General features: G+C 35.0%; 1 protein-coding gene across 3 annotated transcripts in view; it reads left to right on the top strand.

Moving 5' to 3' along the window:
• The window catches only part of STAG1 (STAG1 cohesin complex component), a 435,356-nt gene that overhangs the window by 255,592 nt on the left and 155,490 nt on the right, over positions 1 to 24,274 (top strand). For all 3 annotated transcript variants that reach the window (XM_060149789.1, XM_060149788.1, XM_060149790.1), the window contains one exon: positions 15,497 to 15,701. In XM_060149789.1, the coding sequence (XP_060005772.1) occupies positions 15,497 to 15,701 (205 nt within the window). The remainder of the gene's footprint in view (positions 1 to 15,496; positions 15,702 to 24,274) is intronic.

A 24,274-nucleotide genomic window follows, 5' to 3' on the forward strand; every position in this document is an offset into this window, starting at 1 on the left:
TCAGCAGTAAAACCAGGAAGGAGCTTATAGAGAAGATGGAGTTTTGGATGTATAGAAGGAACAGCAAGATACAAAGCTGGAGAGAGTGAATAATAGCCTTGTAGACTAGACTAAGGAGATTGGATTTAATACTAATAAATGAGCCATGTCCAAAAACATTGTTTTCCTCCTAAGTACATGAGACAGTGTCCTAGATAAATGCTAGAGATACAGAGATAAGATTATAGTGACATTTTTGTTGAATTGATTTGTAAAATTGTTCTTTCCAAATGTATTTTTATAGTGTTTCTTAATTGGTGTACATATGTCTCTGTGGGCCAAGTGAATTTCCTGATACTTTAAAAAAGTCTGAGGTTTTGCCAAAATTGGAAATTAGTTTGGGCTTAGTTCGCAGAGGTCTGATAGTAAAGAACAGTTTTGCTTTAAGTGCATCATGGCAGTCAGCCAAAATAATCTATCTAAATAATTAATCTTTATAGTTATTTTTTGGTTGTTTTTAAATGTACAATAGGACTTATTTTAAAAGTTCAAAGGATATATTTAATGATAAAATTTATATAAGCCACCCAGTTTTGTTTCATAAAAATGTTTTCTACTGGATCTTTCCAAAGATAAGAAGTATATCCTTTTCTTTGTTCCCCTGACACACAGTTATTATGCATTCTGACTTTCTGAGGAAAAATTAAAATGAAAAACTCTGCTAATCACTGTGATATGTAAATTAACAGATGTTAAACAAGGACTGTAACATTGTGATAATTCAGATAATTGTACTCCAGAATTTGGGATTTCTTCTGGTGATTTCAGGAACTCGAAGATGTTAATGTGGATAGTTTCAAATACTTTAATGCACCCACTTAAAAAAATTACATGTCATTTGCTACAATAAAAGAATGTATGTAACATGTAATATATGTAAATCTCCCACCCCCCTGCTTAACAACTGAAATATTACTAAGAATACTAAAATGCTTCACCTCAGAGGTAATCAATGTCTTGAATTTTGTAAACATTTTTTTCTTATAAACCCATTAATCATTTACCACTCTTGATGAAATGTTTGTGAAGATGCATGGTTGAGAGTAGTGGCCTGACATTTGGTAGCACTTCATGTAAATAATTGATGTCAATTAGGAGTAGGACATATTTAAAAGGAGTGATATTGGTAGTCCCGTTGCTGGTTTGACTTTACCTATTTTCCTCATTTCTGTCTGTGCCTAAAGAAACACAGATTGTCAAGATTTATGATTAAGGAAAAAAATATCTGTAGGGATCATTTAGATATGCTTTTACCATTATTTTAGGCCCATTTTGACAGTATTGTTTTCGTGGTGATGCATTCATTTGACCAAGAAATACTTGACTGTCTGTTAACCATTCCAAGCATGGAGGATATAGCACTGAATAAACCAAGCGAAAATCCCAGCCCTCCTGGACTTTACATTTTAGTTTGGGGGAAAAGCTAATGAATAACATACATAGGCAAACTATTATAGTATGACAAATAATAAATGCTATGCAGAATAATAAAACAGAGAAGAATGAAGAAATTGGGAAGAGAAGGATTATTTTAAATGGGATGGCCAGGAAAACCCTGTAAGAATGTGACCTTAAATAAAGACTTGAAGGAGGTGATGGAGCATCCATGCATATATCCAGGGGAAGAGAAAACAACAAAGGCAAGTGGCCCCTTGGTAGAAGCATACCTAGGATATTAGAGAGACAACAGAGAAGTAAAGCACACCAATTTACATATTGCATTTTTTAAAATTAATTTATATTTTGGCTGCTTTGGGTTTTCGTTGCTGCACCTGCTCTTTCTCTAGTTGCAGTGAGCAGGGACTGCTCTTCATTGCAGTGCACAGACTTCTCATTGGTGGCTTCTCTTGTTGCAGAGCACAGGCTCTAGAGCGCAGGCTCAGTAGTTGTGGCACATGGGCTTAGTTGCTCTGCGGCATGTGGGATCTTCTCAGCCCAGGAATCGAACCTGTTTCCCCTGCATTGGCAGGAGGATCTTTAACCACTGCGCCACCAGGGAAGTCCCTACATATCACATTTGATTGTTGTGTTTTCAGGACTTTTTTGAAATATGAAACAGTTCCCCCGCTTTTTTTTGGTGTTTATTTGTATCACGTTAACGTTTGGTGACAACCTAGTTGTCTTAAAAAATACCTCACATTTTTATTTATCTAATTTCTTTTCCCCCTCATGGTATCATTTAACTTATCCCTATATCTCCTGTATCTTGTACCTGAAAGTTAGGTCTAGTGACTTCTTTAGGTTACATTTACATTTTTTGGCAAGATAATTTCGTAGGTGATGCTGTGTACTTTACATTTTGTCACAGTAGCTAGCTCATAATGTCAGGTTGTCCACTTATTAGTGATGCTAAGATTGATCAGTTGTTTAAGGTGATAACTATTGAATTTTTGTAAAACTACTTTTCCCTTTTCAAGTCTCAAGTAATTTGGCATTTTATTAACATTATGCTTATGTCAACTTGCCACTTAAAGGTTTTGGTATTTGTTGATGATGTGTTCCTGAAATTTTGTATTTATTTTGAATGTAGATACCACTGTGGCCTGAGGTGTGGAAATAGGATATTCTGTATCAATCATTTATGAATTAAAGGATGTCAGTCTCTTCTAATGGGACATACTAATTAGGCATTCTTTTTTTTAAAATTATTTATTTATTTATTTTTGGCTGCATTGGGTCTTCGTTGCTGCGTAGGCTTTCTCGTTGTGGCGAGTGGGGGCTACTCTTCATTGCAGTGAGCGGGCTTCTCATTGTGGCTTCTCGTTGTGGAGCACAGGCTCTAGGCACATGGGCTTCAGTAGTTGCAGTGCATTGGCTCAGTAGTTGTGGCTCTCGGGCTCTAGAGCACAGGCTCAGTAGTTGTGGCGCATGGGCTTAGTTGCTCTGCGGCATGTGGGATCTTCCCGGACCAGGCTCGAACCCATGTCCCCTGCATTGGCAGGCGGATTCCTATTCACTGCCCCACCAGGGAAGTCCTAATTAGGCATTCTTAAACAGAAGAGTTATGCCTCCTACAGGAGTCAGGGGAAAAGAATTCTTTGCTTCCTGTTGTGAATAAACCCACCGAGATGACCACACCAGAAACAGAAGTCATTTTTGTCCATGAGTCACTTACTTCAGTAGATTTTATTTCTTTAACGTTTGAATATTTATCATGACCCTGCCATTTCGTCTATCATTATTGTTACTATCTTAAACTGTTTCTGCCCTCACCCTTCTGTTTTTGGATTGACTGCAGTGGTAAGTCACCTTTGCTCCATTTCTTTCACCTTTTCTTCTATTTTCCATATTGGAACCAGAAATATTTTTTTAAAACTCATAGCTGTTGGTGAAAATCCTTCAGTGACCATCTACTGTCTCTAGAATAAAGTTTGGCTTCCTAAGCCTTTTTTGATCCAGCCCCATCTTTCTTCTTGGTTACAAAATCTGTTTTAGATTCCAAACTTAAAGTAGCTCTGTGCTCCCTTTTTTGTATCTTTGTTTATAGGCCTTCGCTAATGCTACTGCCTAGAATGCTGTTGACCCTGTTTCCCCTTCCCAGTTGCTTCTGCAGAGAATTGACACTCCTTTCTAAGTACTACGTATGCTTGTCAAGTTCCTATCATTGTATTTAATTCACTTACTATTTTTTTACATGTTCATCTTCTCAATTAAAATAGAGTTTCTTTAGGGGATGGGAGAAATGGGGAGAAGTTGGTCAAAGAGTATAAATTTCCATTTATAAGATGAATAAGTTCTGGCGATCTAATGTACAGTAGTAGTACGTATTACATACTTGAAACTTGGTAAGAGAGTAGACCTTAAATGTTCTCACCAAAAAAAGAAAAAAAAATCAATGGGATGGGATGGAGATATTAGCTAATGCAATGATGGTAATCAGTTTGCAGTACATGTGTATTAAATCGACATGTTGTATACCTTAAGCTTACACAATGTCATCATCTATCAATTATATCTCAATAAAGCTGGAAAAAAAATAGAGATTCTTAGAAGAAGACCCTTGTTCTGCTCATCTTTATGTGCCCAAGGACCTGGTGTAGTGCCAGAGCATATTTGTTGCTTAATAAATGTATGAATAGATAAATGGGCAGGTAGATGTTTGGGTGGATGTATAGTTTCTTCAAAGAAGTGTTTGCAAATTACTGTTTTAAGCAATAGTGGTATATATCTTTGGGTAAGTCTATTGAAATTAGGGAACCAAAAGCCATGTTTCACCAAAAATAGGTAACTTTTTTTGTGACATTGCCCATCCGCTGGGTTAAAAATCAAGCCTCTTGGATTTATTCCTAGAGAGTGTTTTATCTCTTTAGATATCTATGGTTTGTGACCACATTGGGTTCCCAAATATCAAATGCTTAGGGATTAGGCAGTTAGCCTTCTACCTCTGTTAGCTGCATGGCTCTACCTTGCAGTGGACCTCTTATAAGATGGTTATTCTAATCCCAGTCAGAGGCTCTCAGTCTTCTAGTTTTTGTTGTTGGCTCTTGTCTCTGAAGCTTGACACCCTTTATCCCACCCCCCATCAGTGTTCCCAAAACTTCCAAAATAGACTTCTTCGTTAGTTTCTTGTCTCTCATTTGGGAGCAGAAACAAAGTGTTCCTCCCATGGAAGAATATTCACTAGACAACCTTTCTGTCCTCCAGGGTTACTGGAGTAAACCAGGTGAAGCCCCATTGTAGAGTAGAGAATATATGGATTTTACAATCCCAGAACCAGAACCCTGTAGCTCTATGATGGAGGACAGTTTCTTTATAACTTATTTTTCTCATCTTTGTACATACTAAGAGTCACCACAGTGTATGGATAGTACAAGATCATATATGTGAAAAGCACATACCATATGAATACTAGCTATATTATGTTATATTTTGCTGTAGATTTCTCCCCTTCTGTTCTTCTGAACATACGTAGAGGAATTGCTTTCTTACTGGACCTTTTTGGTTTGCTCTGTGTTATCCTTCTTGCATGTCTCTGCCTGATATTCTTCCTACTCTAAGTTTCTTTCTGCTTTTCTGTACCTGTTACTTATTTGATATGGTTTACCTTTTCATTAGTTTATCAATAAACTTCTTATGCAAAGCATTATAATGAGACTGTCCTCAAAGAACCTAAATATTAGTGTGGATAAGCCATTTAGGCTACTTGGTTATTGTCTTCATTTTATTATTGTTATTTCATTTTCTTAGCTATATTGAGAAAAGAAATTACTGGTTTGTGAAGTATGCTAGTTTTCATTACTGTCCATCATTAACTAGACTAGACTGTTCTTTTCACATGGCATGTATAAGTGTATATAACAGGAAGAAATTTATAACTAGTATCAGAGTAAGGCAAGAAACTGCCTTTTGAAGTAGATATGGGAGATTTTCCTTTTCCCAAAATGTTTTTCCTTTTAATCACAATATTTGCACATGATATAAAAATTAAAAGCGGGCTTCCCTGGTGGCGCAGTGGTTGAGAGTCCGCCTGCCGATGCAGGGGACACGGGTTCGTGCCCTGGTCTGGGAAGATCGCACATGCCGCGGAGCGGCTGGGCCCGTGAGCCATGGCTGCTGAGCCTGCGCGTCCGGAGCCTTAGCTCCGCAACGGGAGAGGCCACAGCAGTGAGAGGCCCGCGTACCGCAAAAAAAAAAAAAAAAAAAGGACAAAACAGTATACATTTTCAGTGTGGTTAGGAATTGAGTTAGGTGTTCTATTATTGCTATCATTATCTTTAGTATACCACAGGCTTCAGATTTTTCTAGTTGTAGGCTGCTGTTGCCTTGTGCTTAGGATACCAGAGGTTTTTTTCCTCAGCGTTTATGCTGCACCCTCAGCTTTCAGCTCTCTCTGCACTCCTGTGCCACAGAGTACTCCTGCTCTACACTTCTGAGTGGTGTGGCTTGTTGCTTGGTGCTATGATGAGGGCATGGGGATTCTCTTTTGTCCTAGTCCTGCCTAAATCTTAAGCAAGTCTTCTGTACCTGGAGGTACTTAAGGACCTTCTCAGCTTTCCTGACCCTCCTTCCTATGGCAGTTAAACTTTGCCTGTGTCTGTGGTTGGCGTTGGGTGGGAATTTCCTATCCACCTCTCAATGCCAGCAGACCTCTGTTTGGTATTGGTATAGGATTCAGGGTCCAGGACAGTGTTTTGTCTCCCTCTCTCCCATAGTTAAAGGATTTTTTCTTCTACCCTTCTCCTAGCTGTGGTAGGTCTTTGCTGTGCCATAGTGGTGACTCAGTGTACTGATCCTCCCCCATCAGATTAAGGTTTCTGGCTTTTAGGAGAGAAAGGTCTGGAGAAGTGAGCTGAGGTTTTTACCTGTCCCCCAGCAATTGAGGATCATCCCCTGTAGGCCTGCATTAATAAAGGTTTTGTCTTTTCTTCTGTCTCAGGCTTTAATTACCTAGTTGAAACCTGTGGTCATCTCAAAAAATAGCTTTGGAGCGAGTGCAAATTCCTTGTTATTCTACACTGACACTTGATCTTTGACAGTTTGTTAGCGTTTTGCCTGATTTCACCTTATCTTTCTCTTCCTTGGTTCTGCCACAGATGACAAAGTTTGTATGTCTCCTCTTTTCTTGCAAGGCTTATCATTCTTTGGAATTCAGGTTACTTCAGTTCAAGATGGGCTTAAGAAAAGCTATGATTCTTTTATGTTGATTCAGCTTATTTTCATTGTTTGTAGCCTTCTATATTCTAACTGGAAGCCAAATCCTGTTGTTACTTCTTTGACTTTGCTTTTAGTGTTGTTGTGTTTTTTTATATAAAAAAATTACTTTTATGTTGATTGAATCTGTTCGTGCTTTATGACTTCTGAGTTTTTTATTATATTTGGAAAAAAGATTTCCCCACTCTGAGACTATTCTTCCTTTTTTTTTTTTTTACTTATTTCTGAGATATACATTTTAAAGTAATAAGTAGAATTATGACTTATAACATTATACCACAACATATAAGATTTTTAGAAATTTCATGTAATGTCTGAAACATTTATATTAACATATTTCCGTACAAATAACCCAAAGAAAGTTTAGTATTAGTTGTTTTTTTGTTTGTTTCTTTTTTTATACTACAGATTCTAATTAGTCATCAATTTTATACACATCAGTGTATACATGTCAATCCCAATCACCCAATTCAGCACACTACCATCCCCACCCCACTGCAGTTTCCCCCGCTTGGTGGACATGTTTGTTCTCTACATCTGAGTCTCAACTTCTGCCCTGCAAACCAGTTCATCTGTACCATTTTTCTAGGTTCCACATACATGCATTAATATATGATATTTGTTTTTCTCTTTCTGACTTACTTCACTCTGTATCACAGTCTTTAGATCCATCCACGTCTCAACAAATGACTAAATTTCATTCCTTTTTATGGCTGAGTAATACTCCATTGTATATATGTACCACAACTTCTTTATCCATTCGTCTGTCAGTGGGCATTTAGGTTGCTTTCATGACCTGGCTATTGTAAATAGTGCTGCAGTGAAGATTGGGGTGCATATGTCTTTTTGAATTATGGTTTTCTCTGGGTATATGCCCAGTAGTGGGATTGCTGGATCATATGGTAATTCTATTTTTAGTTTATTAAGGTACCTCCATACTGTTCTCCATAGTGGCTTTATCAATTTACATTCCCACCAAGAGTGCACGAGGGTTCCCTTTTCGCCACACCCTCTCCAGCATTTGTTGTTTGTAGATTTTCTGATGATGCCCATTCTAACTGGTGTGAGGTGATACCTCATTGTAGTTTTGATGTGCATTTCTCTAATAATTGTTGATGTTGAGCAGCTTTTCATGTGCTTCTTGGGCATCTCTATGTCTTCTTTGGAGAAATGTCTATTTAGGTCTTCTGCCCATTTTTTGGATTAGGTTGTTTGTTTCTTCAATATTGAGCTGCATGAGCTGTTTATATATTTTGGAGATTAATCCTTTGTCCGTTGATTCATTGGCAAGTATTTTCTCCCATTCTGAGGGTTGTCTTTTCCTCTTGTTTATGGTTTCCTTTGCTGTGCAAAAGCTTTGAAGTTTCTTTAGGTCCCATTTGTTTATTCTTGTTTTTATTTCCATTACTCTAGGAGGTGGATCAAAAAAGATCTTGCTGTGATTTATGTCAAAGAGTGTTCTTCCTATGTTTTCCTTCAAGAGTTTTATAGTGTCCGGTCTTAACATATAGGTCTTGAATCCATTTTGAGTTTTATTTTTGTGTATGGTGTTAGGGAGTGTTCTAATTTCATTCTTTTACATGTAGCTGTCCGGTTTTCCCAGCACCACTTATTGAAGAGACTGTGTTTTCTCTGTTGTATATGCTTGCCTCCTTTGTCACAGATTAGTTGACCATAGGTGCGTGGGTTTATCTCTGGGCTTTCTGTGTTGTTCCATTGATCTATGTTTCTGTTTTTGTGCCAGTACCATATTGTCTTGATTACTGTAGTTTTGTAGTATAGTCTGAAGTCAGGAAGTCTGATTCCTCCAGCTCCGTTTTTTTCCTTCAAAACTGCTTTGGCTATTTGGGGTCTTTTGTGTCTCCATACAAATTTTAAAATGATTTGATCTAGTTCCATAAAAAATACCATTGGTAATTTGATAGGGATTGTATTGAATCTGTATATTGCTTTCAGTAGTATAGTCATTTTCACAGTATTGATTCTTCCAATCCAAAAACATGGATTATGGAGAGAGTATATCTGTTGGCATCATCTTTAATTTTTTCATCAGTGTCTTATAGTTTTCTGCATACAGGTCTTTTGTCTCCTTAGGTAGGTCTTTTTGTTGCAGTGGTAAATGGGAGTGTTTCCATAATTTCTTTTTCAGATTTTTCATCATAAGTGTATAGGAATGCAAGAGATTTCTGTGCATTAATTTTGTATCCTACAACTTTACCAAATTCATTGATTAGCTCTAATAGTTATCTGGTGGCATTTTTAGGATTCTCTATTTATAGTATCATGTTATCTGCAAACAGTGACAGTTTTACTTCTTCTTTGCAATTTGTATTCCTTTATTTCTTTTTCTTCTCTGATTGCTGTGGCTAGGACTTCCAAAACTATGTTGAATAATACTGGTGAGAGTGGACATCCTTGTCTCATTCCTGATCTTAGAGGAAATGCTTTCAGTTTTTCACCATTGAGAATGATGTTTGCTGTGGGTTTGTGGTATATGGCCTTTATTATGTTGAGGTAGGTTCCCTCTGTGCCCACTTTCTGGAGAGTTTTTATCATAAATGGGTGTTGAATTTTGTCAAAAACTTTTTCTGCATTTATTGAGATGATCATATGGTTTTTATTCTTCAGTTTGTCAATATGATGTATCACGTTGATTGATTTGCGTATATTGAGGAACCCTTGCATCCCTGGGATAAATCGCACTTGATCATGGTGTATGATCCTTTTAATGTATTGTTGGATTCTGTTTGCTAGTATTTTGTTGAGGATTTTTGCATCTATATTCATCAGAGATATTGGTCTGTAATTTTCTTTTTTTGTAGTATCTTTGTCTGGTTTTGGTATCGGGGTGATGGTGGCCTCATAGAATGAGTTTGGAAGTGTTCCGTCCTCTGCAATTTTTTGGAAGAGTTTGAGAAGGATGGGTGTTAGCGCTTCTCTAAGTGTTTGATAGAAGTCACCTGTGAAGCCATCTGGTCCTGGAGTTTTGTTTGTTGGAAGATTTTTAATCACAGTTTAAATTTCATTACTCTGATGGGTATGTTCATGTTTTCTCTTTCTTCCTGGTTCGGTCGTAGAAGATTATACTTTTCTAAGATTTGTTCATTTCTTCCAGGTGGTCCATTTTATTGGCATAGAGTTGCTTGTAGTAGTCTCTTAGGTTGCTTCATATTTCTGCGGTGTCTGTTGTAACTTCTTCTTTTTCATTTTTAATTTTATTGATTTGAGTCCTCTTCCTCTTTTTCTTGATGACTCTGGCAATGGTTTATCAATTTTGTTTATCTTCTCAAAGAACCAGCTTTTAGTTTTATTGATCATTGCTATCGTTTTCTTTGTTTTTATTTCATTTATTTCTGCTCTGATCTTTATGATTTCTTCCCTTCTGATAACTTTGGGTTTTGTTTTTTCTTCTTTCTCTAGTTTCTTTAGATGTAAGGTTAGATTGTTTTTTTGTGAGATTTTTCTTGTTTTCTTTAGCTAGGCTTGTATAGCTATAAACTTACCTCTTAGAACTGCTTTTGCTGCATCCCATAGGTTTTGAATGGTCGTGTTTTCATTGTCATTTGTCTCTAGGTATTTTTTGATTTCCTCTTTGATTTCTTCAGTGATCTCTTGGTTATTTAGTAATGTATTGTTTATTCTCCATGTTTTTGTCTTTTTTACGTTTTTTCCCTGTAATTCATTTCTAATCTCATAGCGTTGTGGTCAGAAAAGATGGCATGATATGATTTCAGTTTTCTTAAATTTACTGAGGCTTGATTTGTGACCCAGGTTGTGATCTGTCCTGGAAAATGTTCCGTGCGCACTTGAGAAGAAAGTGTAATCTGCTGTGTTTGGATGGAATGTCCTATAAATATCAATTAAATCTATCTGGTCTGTTGTGTCATTTAAAGCTTCTGTTTCCTTATTTAATTTCATTTTGGATGATCTGTCCGTTGGTGTAAGTGAGATGTTAAGTCCTCCACTATTATTCTGTTACTGTCAATTTCCTCTTTTATACCTGTTAGCAGTTGCCTTATGTTTTGAGGCGCTCCTATGTTGGGTGCATATATATTTATAATTGTTGTATCTTCTTGGATTGATCCCTTGATCATTATGTAGTGTCTTTCCTTGTCTCTTGTACCATTCTTTATTTTAAAGTATTTTATCTGATATGAGTATAGCTACTCCAGCTTTCTTTTGATTTCCATTTGCATGGAATATCTTTTTCCATCCCCTCACTTTCAGTCTGTATGTATCCCTAGGTCTGAAGTGGGTCTCTTGTAGACAGCATATATATGGGTCTTGTTCAGCAAGACTGTGCCTTTTGGTTGGAGCATTTAATCCATTCACTTTTAAGGTAATTATCGATATGTATGTTCCTATGACCATTTTCTTAATTGTTTTGCGTTTGTTTTTGTAGGTCCTTTTCTTCTCTTGTGTTTCCCAGTTAGAGAAGTTCCTTTAGCATTTGTTGTAGAGCTGGTTTGGTGGTGCTGAATTCTCTTAGCTCTTGCTTGTCTGTAAAGCTTTTGATTTCTCCATTGAATCTGAATGAGATCCTTGCCGGGTAGAGTAATCTTGGTTGTAGCTTCTTCCCTTTCATCACTTTAAGTATATCATGCCACTCCCTTCTGGCTTGTACAGTTTCTGCTGAGAAATCAGCTGTTAACCTTATGGGAGTTCCCTTGTATGTTATTTGTCGTTTTTCCCTTGCTGCTTTCAGTAATTTTTCCTTGTCTTTAATTTTTGCCAGTTTGATTACTATGTGTCTCGGCATGTTTCTTCTTGGGTTTATCCTATATGGGACTCACTGTGCTTCTTGACTTGGGTGGTTATTTCCTTTTCCATGTTAGGGAAATTTTCGACTATAATCTCTTCAGATATTTTCTCGGGTCCTTTCTCTCTCTCTTCTCCTTCTGGGACCTCTATAATGCAAATGTTGTTGCGTTTAATGTCGTCCCAGAGGTCTCTTAGGCTGTCTTCATTTCTTTTCATTCTTTTTTCTTTATTCTGTTCTGTGGCAGTGAATTCCACCATTCTGTCTTCCAGGTCACTTATCCGTTCTTCTGCCTCAGTTATTCTGCTATTGATTCCTTCTAGTGTAGTTTTCATTTCAGTTATTGTATTGTTCATCTCTGTTTGTTTGTTCTTTAATTCTTCTAGGTCTTTGTTAAACATTTCTTGCATCCTCTCGATCTTTGCCTCCATTCGATCTTTGCCTCCATTCTTTTTCTGAGGTCCTGGATCATCTTCACTATCATTATTCTGAATTCTTTTTCTGGAAGGTTGTCTATCTCAATTTCATTTAGTTGTTTTTATGGGGTTTTATCTTGTTCCTTTATCTGGTACATAGCCCTCTGCCTTTTCATCTGGTCTATCTCTCTATGAATGTTGTTTTTGTTCCACAGGCTGCATGATTGTAGTTCTTCTTGCTTCTGCTGTCTGCCCGCTGGTGGATGAGGCTATCTAAGAGGCTTGATGGGAGGGACTCTCTTCCATGTTTTCTTTTTTCACACACACACACACACACACACACACACACACACACACACACACACACACACACACACACACACACACACACACACACACACACACACACACACACTGAGAGAGATAAACTGACACCAAGCATTGTAAATGGATGACCACAATGAAAGCAACAATGATTGCAATTACCAACATGAAACACTCATACTATGTCATAATATTGACATTCAGTCCAGTAATCCTCCACTGTAACAGCTCCTTTACTTTGCAGTGAAAATTGATTTGTATATTTTTTGCCTCTGTGTCCTTGTGGGATTTTTTATTTAAAGAGAAAGTCACAAAAATTATAATCATACTCATCAGCTCACTCAGTCCCATGTAATTAATATTTTTTTCATCTTGATCTTTTGTTAGCACTTTAATGAATTCATCAGTTTTCCATTAGAGTTCTGAAAATACTTATTCATTCAGTTCAGCAGTATAGTCAGTTACCAGAAACCTGTACTTGTCAGAGTCTTTTCCATGAATTCCTTGAAGATGAAACCCTTGTATAGGAACATTTTTGCAAATGCATCAGAGTATACCCAGAACTGTCTGTAAATGACAAAAGACTTAAAAATGACCACGGTTAAAGATTCTTCCATGTTTTCTGCTATTTCTTTTTTTGGTTGAGTATTTTTAAGTGTTTTGATTTCATTAGGAATTTATTTTAGTGTATGGTGCAATACATATCTGATTTTTTTCTAATGAAAAGCCAGTTGTACTGTACCAAAGTCATTTACTGAATAATTCATCTTTTCCCACTGCTTGTAATTCTACTATAACAGGAATGGATTTGTTTGTGAGTAACAGAAAATCTGACCAACAGTGGCTTTAATTCACAGGAGTTTGTCTCACACAAAATAAATTTGGGAGTAGAGAGAACATGGTTGGTATTGATACTACACCTCAACAGAGCAAAGACCTACATTTTTTCCATCTTTCTCTGTACCATTCTTTATCTTCATACTGTCCCCTCATGGTTGCAAAATGGCTGTTGACCATCAGCACCACATATGAGTTCCAAATCAATGAAAAAGGAAAGGACAGGTTTAAAAGGTAATATTAACCTACTTTGTCCATTTTAAAAGGTTTTTTCCACAGGCCTCATCTAGCATTTACATGTTTTTTTTCTCTGATATGTCTTACACATTATTTTCTAGGCTACTAATGTATCTCCTATCAGTAACCATCCTTTCCTTCAGTTCATCAACTGAATTTTTTAAGAAATAAAGTATTTTAGGTATATGCAACCTCATGTTAATGGCAGCATTATTTACAATAGCCAAACATGGAAATAACCTAAGTGTCCATCAATGGATGAATGGGTGAAGAAAATGTGGTATGTACGCGTGCGTGCACACACACACACACACACACACACACACTCAGAGGAATAGTATTCAGTTGTTAAAAAGAGGAAATCTTGCCATTTGTGACAACATGGACGGACCTTGAGGACATTACACTAAGTGAAATAAGTCAGAGAAAGACAAATACCTTATGATCTCACTTATATGTGAAATGAAAATAACAACAACAACAAAACAACACAAAAGAACTCTGAGCGAGCTCATAGATACAGAGAACAGAGTAGTTGCCAGGGTTTGGGGGGAATGGGCAAAATGGGTGAAGTGGGACAAAAGGTACAAACTTCCAGTTGTAATATAAATAAGTCCTGGGGATGTAAAGTATGGTGACTATAGTTATTAATACTGTATTGCATATTGAAAAATTGCTAAGAGTGTAGATCTTAATAGTTCTCATCACAAGAAAAGCAAAATAATTTGTAACTGTTTATGGTGACAGATGTCAACTACACTTATTGTGATTATTTTGTAATATATACAAATATTGAATCATTATATTTTATACCTGGAACTAATGTTATATGTGAATTATACCTCAAAAAAAGTGTGTTTTTCAGCTCCCTAGAGTTTTGTTTTGTTTTATGCTGCATTTGAATCTTTGAAGTATACTTATGTTTTATTTAGGTTTTCCTAAATGGTGATTTTTCTGGCTTCCTTTCCTCTTGCTGTTGGGGCTGTTTAGATAGATTCTTTTCTTTGTACTTTCCTTGGGGCCCAGATCTGGTTGTGAGCACTAAATGGCTGAATCTCACAGTTGGTACAAAGCAAAAGAGGCTCTACCCTGGTGGGCTTTTGTGAAATGGACGCAGCAGGCAGCCTTCAGAGATACCTTTGAGAAGCATCTCCCCTCTCCATCCTGCTACCCTCTCCAGTCTGTGCTCCCACACCCCCAGTCTAAAGAGCAGGGAGGATTCAGCTAGCCCCTTCAGTTCCTTTTTGATGTCCTATAGAGCTTAGTAACCCACATAATACTCATGTAGTGCCAAAATTAACTTTCTTTGGGGATATTTGACTGACTGCCAAGCTCTTCCCTATCTCTGCTTTCTGTTCCTTGCTCTTGGGATTTCTTGCTGTTCTAAGTGTCACACTAGTTCTCTTTCCTGGGACACCAACAGAGCTCAAGACCTCATTTATAACCAATTTTCCTAACAGCAGTTTGGCCTAGAAAAGACAAATAGCCACAAATTGAGAGTATACAGGTAACTATGTTCACAGAATTTCGCACTCTCTGCCTTGTGAATTTCCATTCCTCCACCAAAATGTTTTAGGCTAGAGTGGGAAACCTCTGCTGGGTTCAACTGTCAGTTTCGTATTTTAAACAAGATAACACAATCTCTTGATACCAAGAGCCCATGCTAGATATTTTTCGTTGAAAAGTTAATAAATTCACTCCATAAAATAGAGTTAATTGAAAGTTCATAGTAAAATTGGAAAAAACAGGTTTGCAGTTTCAGATGTGAAAAGTTGGTTTTGGACTTCTTAATGAAGTGCTTATACTCTTGAAACTGCCAATTCTTTAAAGTGTCTATTTAAAATAATTGAAAGATGCTATATTTCACAGGTATCACCATTAGTTTGATCTGAATTCAGTAGCAAATATCCTTTCTAGTCTAAACTTCAATTCTTTTTTAATTTCCTACTTTAAATTATCTCAACTAGGACCCAAGTACAGCAAAACTGGAACTATTATTTTGAATGAATGGCTTAGAATAATGGATTAAATACTGGTTGTAAATAATAATTTTGAGCACATTAACAATTTAGATGTTGAAGATCAAAACAAGCAAAAAAAGAGAAAGCCATCTTGTGCCCCTTGATTTCTGTCCATATCTACTTTGAGAAAAATGTTCCTTTTCCAGTAGGAGGAAAAAATACTGATCAAACTTGATGTCATATTTAATATGTTCTTTTTTTATCCCTTTTAGGACAGTGGTGATTACCCCCTTACCATGCCTGGACCTCAGTGGAAAAAATTTCGTTCAAACTTTTGTGAATTTATTGGAGTCCTGATTCGACAATGTCAGTATAGCATAATTTATGATGAGTATATGATGGACACAGTAATCTCCCTTTTGACTGGTTTGTCAGACTCCCAGGTCAGAGCTTTTAGACATACAAGTACCCTTGCTGGTAAGTAACCAACATTTTATTTCCTTTTCAATTTAGTTTTGTTAAATATGTTCTATTCTAGTTAAGTTTTATTTAGATTAAATATTAAATTCATTACTTTGCTCTTGAAAAATAGTTTTTCTCCAAAATTCACATGAATGGTTTGTATTCTCTAAGTAAAATGTGTGCCTATTTTGATAACTGGCATTTGATAGTCTTGAGAATGAAAATTGAAATTTTCTGGCGAGTGTTACCAAATCTCTTTCTGAACATGTATTTTCCTGCATTTTTATTTTATAACCAAATAAATTTTAAGAGTCCACCAGGCCATGTTCTTTGGTAAACCCAAATAATAGTTGAAATTCCAAATTCATAGTAGTTTTTCTACTTAATTACATTGCTTCATAGTTCATTGTTATTATACATAAATGTGTAAATTTTATTTATATATATGTATTTTTAAACAGTTCTATCCAATTGTAATAGGTAAGTGTGACCTAGCTGGCATTTTTTCTATTCCTAGTGCTGTAATAACCTAAATATAATGTCTCTAAAATCAGTTCAGGTAGGTAGGCTGAGTCCTGAAGAACTGACATTATAATTTTCACTTTTGCTTTTATTTTAGAATTATCTAGACAAATTCTGAGTCAAGTATGTTCTTTTTCCCCTTGTTTTTCCGTAACAAGGTAATTTTGTTAATTTAGCCATCGTTCTCAATTCCTCAACGATTTTAACTGTGCTTACCTAAAATGACTAAATGATTGTTCTTTTTCTCCTGTAATACAGAGAGAGAGAATGTGTGTGTATGTACATACACATATATTTAAATACTCCCAAATTACATCCTTTTTAATAGCAATAACTCTGGCTATATTCATCTTGCACATTACCATGACAAAAAATGAGATTTAATTTAATTAATTGCATTTCATCTTGAATTTAAATTTCTCATTTAGCTAATTTATTGAATGCATTGATTCTTAAACTTTAGCATGCATCAGAATCACCTCCAGGCCTTACTGAAACAGATTGTGTGGCCTTGCCCCCGAGTTTAACAGGTTTCTAGCTGTTGCTGACACTGATACTTTGGGGATTACACATTGCAAACCCTGGATTTAAAATTTTATCATTTTCTGGTTTAACCTGTTGCCTAAAGCCAATGTGATAATTTTATATAGAGTCATCCATATTTTTTTCCACTCCTTTTTCCTTCCTTAATGTGGTTAATACATATTATTAGTGTCCATTATTCCCTTAGTTGCAGTTCTGTATGGAGCAAACATGACACACAGTTATTCTTTTGAGGGTGTCCTTTTTCTCACTGGGAAAAGAGGAAGATCTTTTACTTAATTTTATCTTTTTTAAAAAGGTAAAATCACACAATTTATTGTTGAAAAAATTTTCTGTATAGAACAAACATCAAACATATTTTATTCTGTGTTTTGAGAGTATCCTCTTCCTCATTATTAGGAATAAAAAGAGATCTTGTACCCAGTTGTAACTTTTTGAAAAGGTACTGTAAATATACTGTTTATTACTTAAAAGTTATCTGATGCTATACAATTTTTCTTTCTAATTTCATCACTTTTAGAATCTTCTGCCCTTTATGTTTGCTTTTTTCTTTTCTTTATATTTTCTGTTTACTTCTCATCTTTCTTTTATCTACGTACAGTAATTCTTGTTTAGCTGGTTTTCAGATGCTTAGTAAATGCAGTGATTTGAAATAAACAAAACTTAAACATAAGATAGAAGTTACTTCTGAATAGCCAAAATTACTGCCATTAAGAGTTATTATCTAGTTTCCCAATGCCAAGAGAGAAAGAGAAGCAAGTGTTAGATTGGAGGACAAGTGTTAGATTCTGTCCTGCTGACAGAATTGTGAAACGATAATTTATAACAAAAAAGACAAAAAAAATTTGCTTACAGATATCAAGATACAGAGCAATCTGGGGCTCCTCTGTAGCGGCCAGCTACCTCTGTTTAATCCAGAAACCTGTGTGCATTTTATATAAAAGACTAAATATATGCCACATACTCTATTTATGAACACAAGAGAAGGAATAGTATATTATAGAAATATACAGAATATTTTGAGTTTTAAAACATTTCAGTTTCCTGAAAAATGCAGTTTAATTCATTTGCATTTGTCCTTCACTGCCATGTAAATGAAATAGTACTGTATTTTACTGACTTTATGATGGTCCATTTCAGCTCTTCTTTCCATTGGCCCATTTTCAGTGACTTTTATTATTTTTTTGTTTTTCGTATATTTATCCCTTTGGTAATCTATACATTGCTAATTTTATGTGTGCTTAAACATATTTTAATTATGGCTTTCCTCCTATTTCTTTTGAGTTGAGTTGCTCCCTCCTCCTTCCAGTGCCTTTCTGTCTTTCTTTTCTCACAATTTACCTGTGATCATGATAGCTTTTAAAACTGCCTGATAAATGCCATTTGGTTTTCTCCTCAGCTTTTTTTTATATCATCTAGCCTATTTGTATTTGTTAATTACTTTTCAAAATCAGAAATCAAGAAAAATAGGAGATCAATGTTATGTTTATACTTATTTTTTAAAAGCTAACCTATTCTCAAATTTATTTCAAAATATTACTGTAATTTCTCTGTGTACATTAATGATCATGTCCTCCAAAGCTCAGTTTCATAAAAAGTGAGACATCAGTCACCTACCCAACAACAAAGCACAGAGATCTTGCTGAGAACTTAATTCCAGGCTGGATAATAATTATCCATCTTTTCAAGGATTATTTTCTTTTCATCTTTGCTCTCTTCTCTGGTACCCCCTCCCTTTTTTTCTTTTATGATATGTGTATAAGGGGTAGATTAAAAGATAATCATTTTTATTCACTTTGCAGGAGGAGTCTTGGGGACTAGATAAAATGGGCAGGAACATTTAATCCTCTGCTTCAAAGACTATGTGCATGGACAGTTACAAGGCAGTTATGGCCAGATATGATTATCGGCTTTGGAATAAAATGCTCCTTGACATTGCTTATATCTTAGCTGAGAAGAGAGACAATCAGGTTAGTTGTTTTGTAGGGTACAGACAAGATAAGTTTTAGAGCTTCATAAATCATCAGAGTGGTTTTATCAATAGTACTTTTAATCTATTTTCCAAATATCCCATTTTCTTGTTATTAGTTAATAATATGTCCCAATTGTCAGTGTTTATGCATTGCATTTAATTGTATACTTTTGTCACATTTTTACTAAAATTTTCATCATTTTGTAGTTCTTCAGGTTTGTTTATTCTCCAGGTAGAAGTAGTCTCATTTTCCCAGTAAACTGTGCTTTCTCCCTTCTTTTTGGAATTCTTTTTACCATTAAATTGAAACAGACTGTTAGCAATTACATTTTGTATTATATTTTCCTTATTTTTTTCTATTCTTTTAATTGGAATTGTAAAGCATACTCTCCTATATGTCTGACTCAGCTTAATAAAGAAGCTTTACACTGTAATAAAGTTTTCATTACCGATTTATCTTCAGAATTAAGTGCCTTTGTTGCTTTTCTAAATAGCTATCTCAGACATATTAGAGTAGAACATAGTTTGTGGATTTAATTTATATAAGTAGTATTTTGTCGTTATTATTTTGGTGGATTTACAATCTGAGGCTGGCCATATTTTCTTTCCCCAATTTCATGGAATCTTCATGAAAAAATATTTTCCTCCTCCAGCTCAAAAACAAGTAGGTTTCCCTTTGTTTTACCACTGTGTTGTTTGGTATTATAAAGATAATTCTAATCTCAAAGGATCTATTTTTTAGATTTATAGTTATATTATACTTAGGCATTTGTTTTTAAAATGTATGCCAATACGTTAGAAGTTGGTGACTTCAAATTTTTGTTAGATGGCGAGATGAATAATGTTGGTTTACCTTTTTTATCTTTTGATGTTTTCTCACCTGCATAATTTTCTATGTTACAAATAGATTGATACTGGCTACCTCTCACTTCTAAAGTGAAAATGCTGATTTGAACAAAGGGGGATTAAGACTACAAAATTTTATTAATATAGCATGGTGATTGATTCTGTTCTATTTTTTTCTAAAATGAATTCTGAAAAAATTAGAAAATGTGGTTAAGATCATCATATGACAGTCAGGTGGCTCATTATGCTGGGAGGCCAGTCTTTACCACTAGTTAACAATAATAGGTCACTCTCAGATTCTTGCGGAAGTAAACATTTCTTTGTATCTCATTGTTGAACATTATTATATTGGTATATGGTTGATTTTATATTGACATATGATTTGTTGTTGATTAACATTTTTTTACCAAGTCAGCATCTCTGGACTTTTACTCTGAGAAAAGAAAAGCTGTAAGAAATTTCTTTGTTCTCCCATCACAGACTGAAAATAATCTTGTCTCAGTAAATTGATGTCTTTTCTTTGGCTTTTGGTTGCTGAAACCATATAATATAGGGTTCATAGAATGGGTTCTGGACCAGGCTGTCTGAATACATATACCTTTCTGCCTTTTACTAATTGGGTAATTTGGACAAGTCCTTTTGGCCTCACTTTCTTCATATGCAAAGTGGGAAAGATAATGATAGTTACCTCATTAAAAGAAATTAAGAAAGCTTGAACTAGTGCCTGACATTTAGTAAACTGCGGCTGTTATTCTGTAATGACAGTAAGAGCCAGTAGTGTGTGCAGTGTTTCACTTCACTCGTGTTTTTTTTCCTCAGAATTTATTGAACACCTACTATTTTCGTAATAGAAGACATTGCAAATGGGGAAATCAGAAACAAGTAAATAAACAGATCTTTCAAAAACTGCTATTAAGAAAACTAACAGCATGCACTTTCATTTTTACATATCTTTTTGGCTCTCACATGCCAAATTCTATTTATTAAATTCAGTAGGTATTTTATAACTCTTAACCAGACTGAATATTTCTGGTTGCTATGGTTAGAACCTCAAAATTTTAGGTCAATCTGGCATCATCAAAGAGCAGACTGTTAGAGTATAAATAAGCTTTCTTCCTTAATTTCTTTATATTTTCCTTTTATTCATTAAAGAAATTTTTACTTTCTCATTGCTTTGTATTTTCACCAGTGCATTTTTTTTAACTTTAATACCTTTGTGTTTCTCGTTGCTCCTCTAGATATAACACTTTTTTTTCACCTTTCTAGAATTTGTATGTAGTAGACTTTTGGTGTTCTCATGAGATTAATGCCCAATAATAGACCAAATTTGCGAGTGCCACTATATCATATAACTGTACACATAAAATACAGTAAACTTTTTAAATGTAATTACTCTTTCAAATGTAAATATAGGTATCTAGAGTAATGTTTTACGTTTTCTAGTTACAGAAGTATCATTTTCTTAGATTTATCGCCTTTACTTTCTGTCATCGGGTATGAAAATCAGTTTTCTTTTGGGGGCTAGTTTTTGTAAAGAAATTATGATTTTTAAAATCATTTTATAATCATATCTTTTATGTATCAACTTGGTAACCTTGGACAAGTAACTTAACTTTAGGGCCTCACTTTCCTCATCTGTATAGTGTTGCTACTAATAGTCCCATTTTATAGGAGTGTTGTGAGGCTTAAATGAAATAATTCATGTTAAATGTTTCACATATACAAGTCATTCAGTAAGTGTCTGATATTATAACTGTGATAGAATGACAGAGCTTGCTTGGTTTGGCTCTAAAGAGAATAGAGAAATTGAGAAAATTTCTTGTAGATTTTTCATTAATACTTCCATGTTGTATGTTTAAACATTTTCTGTACATATAAAATTACATATACAACTTACAAAGAATTCAGAAAAGGAGAAAAGTACAAAAATAAAAATTAGCCATAATCATACCACTTCTTAATTTTGTCATGACATGTCGGTGTTTCCTTTTATGTGAGGATTTTTTATTTTATTTTTAAACAAATAATAGGATGTTATAATCAATTTTGTGGGGTACATTTTCTGTACTTTTAATTTTTTACAATTATGTTTGATAAGGCTGTGTTGTTTTCTAAAATCTTTATGTCCTTTAAGTTATTTAACTTTTCTGCCATTATTTGGATCCTTTGTCTTTTGTTGAAACCTCTATCTTTGGCCTGCCCTTTTTTTCTTTTTAAATTTATTCTCTCCTTTTTGGGTAGCATGTTTTTTGATAGGTTCTTGAGAAAAAGAGTATTGGAAAAGTATATATTTGAGATTTTTACATGCCTGAAAAATTCTTACATTTAATTGAACCAATGTGGAACTTATTGAAAATTTTCTTCAGAATTTTTCCTCTTGTTTCCAGTATTGCTGTTGAGAAGACCAATCCTGTTTCAAAGTTCTGATTCTGATCCTGTTTCTTGTCTTTGGAAGCTTTATGTTCTTTTTGTTCCTGATTTTCTGAAATATCATGGTGATATACCCTAATGTGTGTATATAATTCCCATTCATTATGCTGGGCACTCTTTATAGAATACATATTACTTGGATGTTAATCTGTTGAATCAATCCTGAGTTTCTTGTTATTTCTCTTTTAGCTTCCATTCCTTAGTCTTTTTGTTCACTTTTCTTGTATTTCTTCAGCTTTATTGAGCTTAATTTTCATTATCATTTTAAATATTCTAAGAGTTCTTTTGCATTATCCAAGTCTTTTTTTTTTTAACATTGTTTCATGGATGTAACATTTTCTTTTATCTCTCTTTGACAATGTTAATTATTACTCTGAAGTTTTTTTTTTTACACCCTACTCTGACCTCTTTTCCAATTCTCTGCTTTTATCAGTGTCTTTCATGTTGGAAACGTTCCTTAAGTATCTATTCATTGGCTTTCTAGTCATTGCTGACAATGAGACACTAAAGAGCAGATTGCCAGAGAGGGTGGGGGTTGGGGGTGGCATGGGTGTGTGTGTGTGTTGTGTTTGACAGGGAGGGGCAATGGCTCTGGCCTCTTTGGTGAGCATCACTGTAGGGTGGTCCTGTGGTCACATACCATTTTCACTGTGGACCCTAAACTCTTGATATTGATAATTATTTTTCCCTGGGGAAGTTTAGCTTCTTTGCAGAAGGATCTTTCAATCTCCTTAAGTCTGTTTGCTGTCCGCCATTTGGGAGTTAATACAGGGTGAAGGAGCACCCAGGGCACTCTGCACTTCACCTGTATCCCTCCTCTGTGTCTGATGAGTCCAAATCTCTGGTTTATATTCTTCAGGGAATAAACTTTCTGGACTTCCAAAATGAGTGTATGTTGGGGGAATTGCCTGACTGCCTAGGTTCGAGTGGAGATTTAATTACTTACTATACAAACTTTGAAATAATGCTCCTATTTCCAGACCTTATTTCACTTCATCTTCTGTGGACACCAGTACTTCTCCAATTCCTTAATGCTTTTGGGTTCTACACACCAAAATTGTTTTTCTTTTTGTATTTCTTTAGATATAGTTGTCAAGCTTTTTCAACCATTTGGTTTGATTTGCATGCTTCATCCGTCTGCTTTCCATATACGTATATTGATACATTGTGGTTTGGGGTTGCAGGTAATTTTCTGGATTTATTGAAGAAGAAAATTGTTTTCTCATTATTTTGGTTGGGTTTTTAAGAGACAGGGATTGATTAAATGTTTATTATTTGGAAAGAGGAAGTTTATTGTAAACCTTTTTGTTTTTTTAAATAAGTTTTTTAAAACTAAAGAAGGAACATAATTGCAATGGAATACTACTCAGCCATAAAAAATAATGAAGTAATGCCATTTGCAGCAACATGGGTAGACCTAGAGATTATCATACTAAGTGAAGTAAGTCAGAAAGACAAAGGCCATATGATATCACTTATATGTGGAATCTAAAATATGATACAAATGAACTTATTTACAAAACAGAAATAGACTCAGACATAGAAAACAAACTTATGGTTACCAAACGGGAAAGGGGGTGGGGGAGATAAATTAAGAGTTTGGGATTTGCAGATACCAACTACCATATATAAAACAGATAACAGTGTTGAACTATATAGCACAGGGAACTATATTCAATGTCCTGTAATAAACCATTATGAAAAAAATATGTATATATGTATAACTGAATCACTTTGCTATACACCAGAAACTCACACAACATTGTAAGTCAACTGTACTTCAATTTTTTAAAAAAAAAAAGAGGGAATATAACCATACCTCTCTTTAAAATTTAGTTTTGTCCCATTATCATATATATTTCCAGGGTGTATAGTAATAGTTTTCAAAAGTATAGTAGGTATCACTAAATATAAAGACAGCTTTTTAGTTTTCATTTTTATGTTGAAGAACACATAAATGCAAATTGTTGAATAGGAAATAAAAGGGCCAGTGTCCATAATCTTAATTTTAACCATCCCATTTGCCAATAATCTCTTTTGTTCCAGTTTTTGTTTTATATGTTCCCAGCTCCAACATTGTTTTTCTTCTTTTGGGGCTTTAAATTCTTTGATACTCTGTTTTTTAGTGTTCTTGATGTCCTCACTGCCTCCACTTTCCTAGCGTAGATTCTGTTATTCAGATTTATTTTAATCATGTCCTTCTCATGAAGGATCCTCAACATCCTTGCCCTCCATTATACCCCCTCATATTACTACCTGTTCATATTACTACCTG

The sequence above is a fragment of the Lagenorhynchus albirostris genome, chromosome 5, assembly GCF_949774975.1.
Source record: "Lagenorhynchus albirostris chromosome 5, mLagAlb1.1, whole genome shotgun sequence".
Classification (NCBI taxonomy): domain Eukaryota; kingdom Metazoa; phylum Chordata; class Mammalia; order Artiodactyla; family Delphinidae; genus Lagenorhynchus; species Lagenorhynchus albirostris.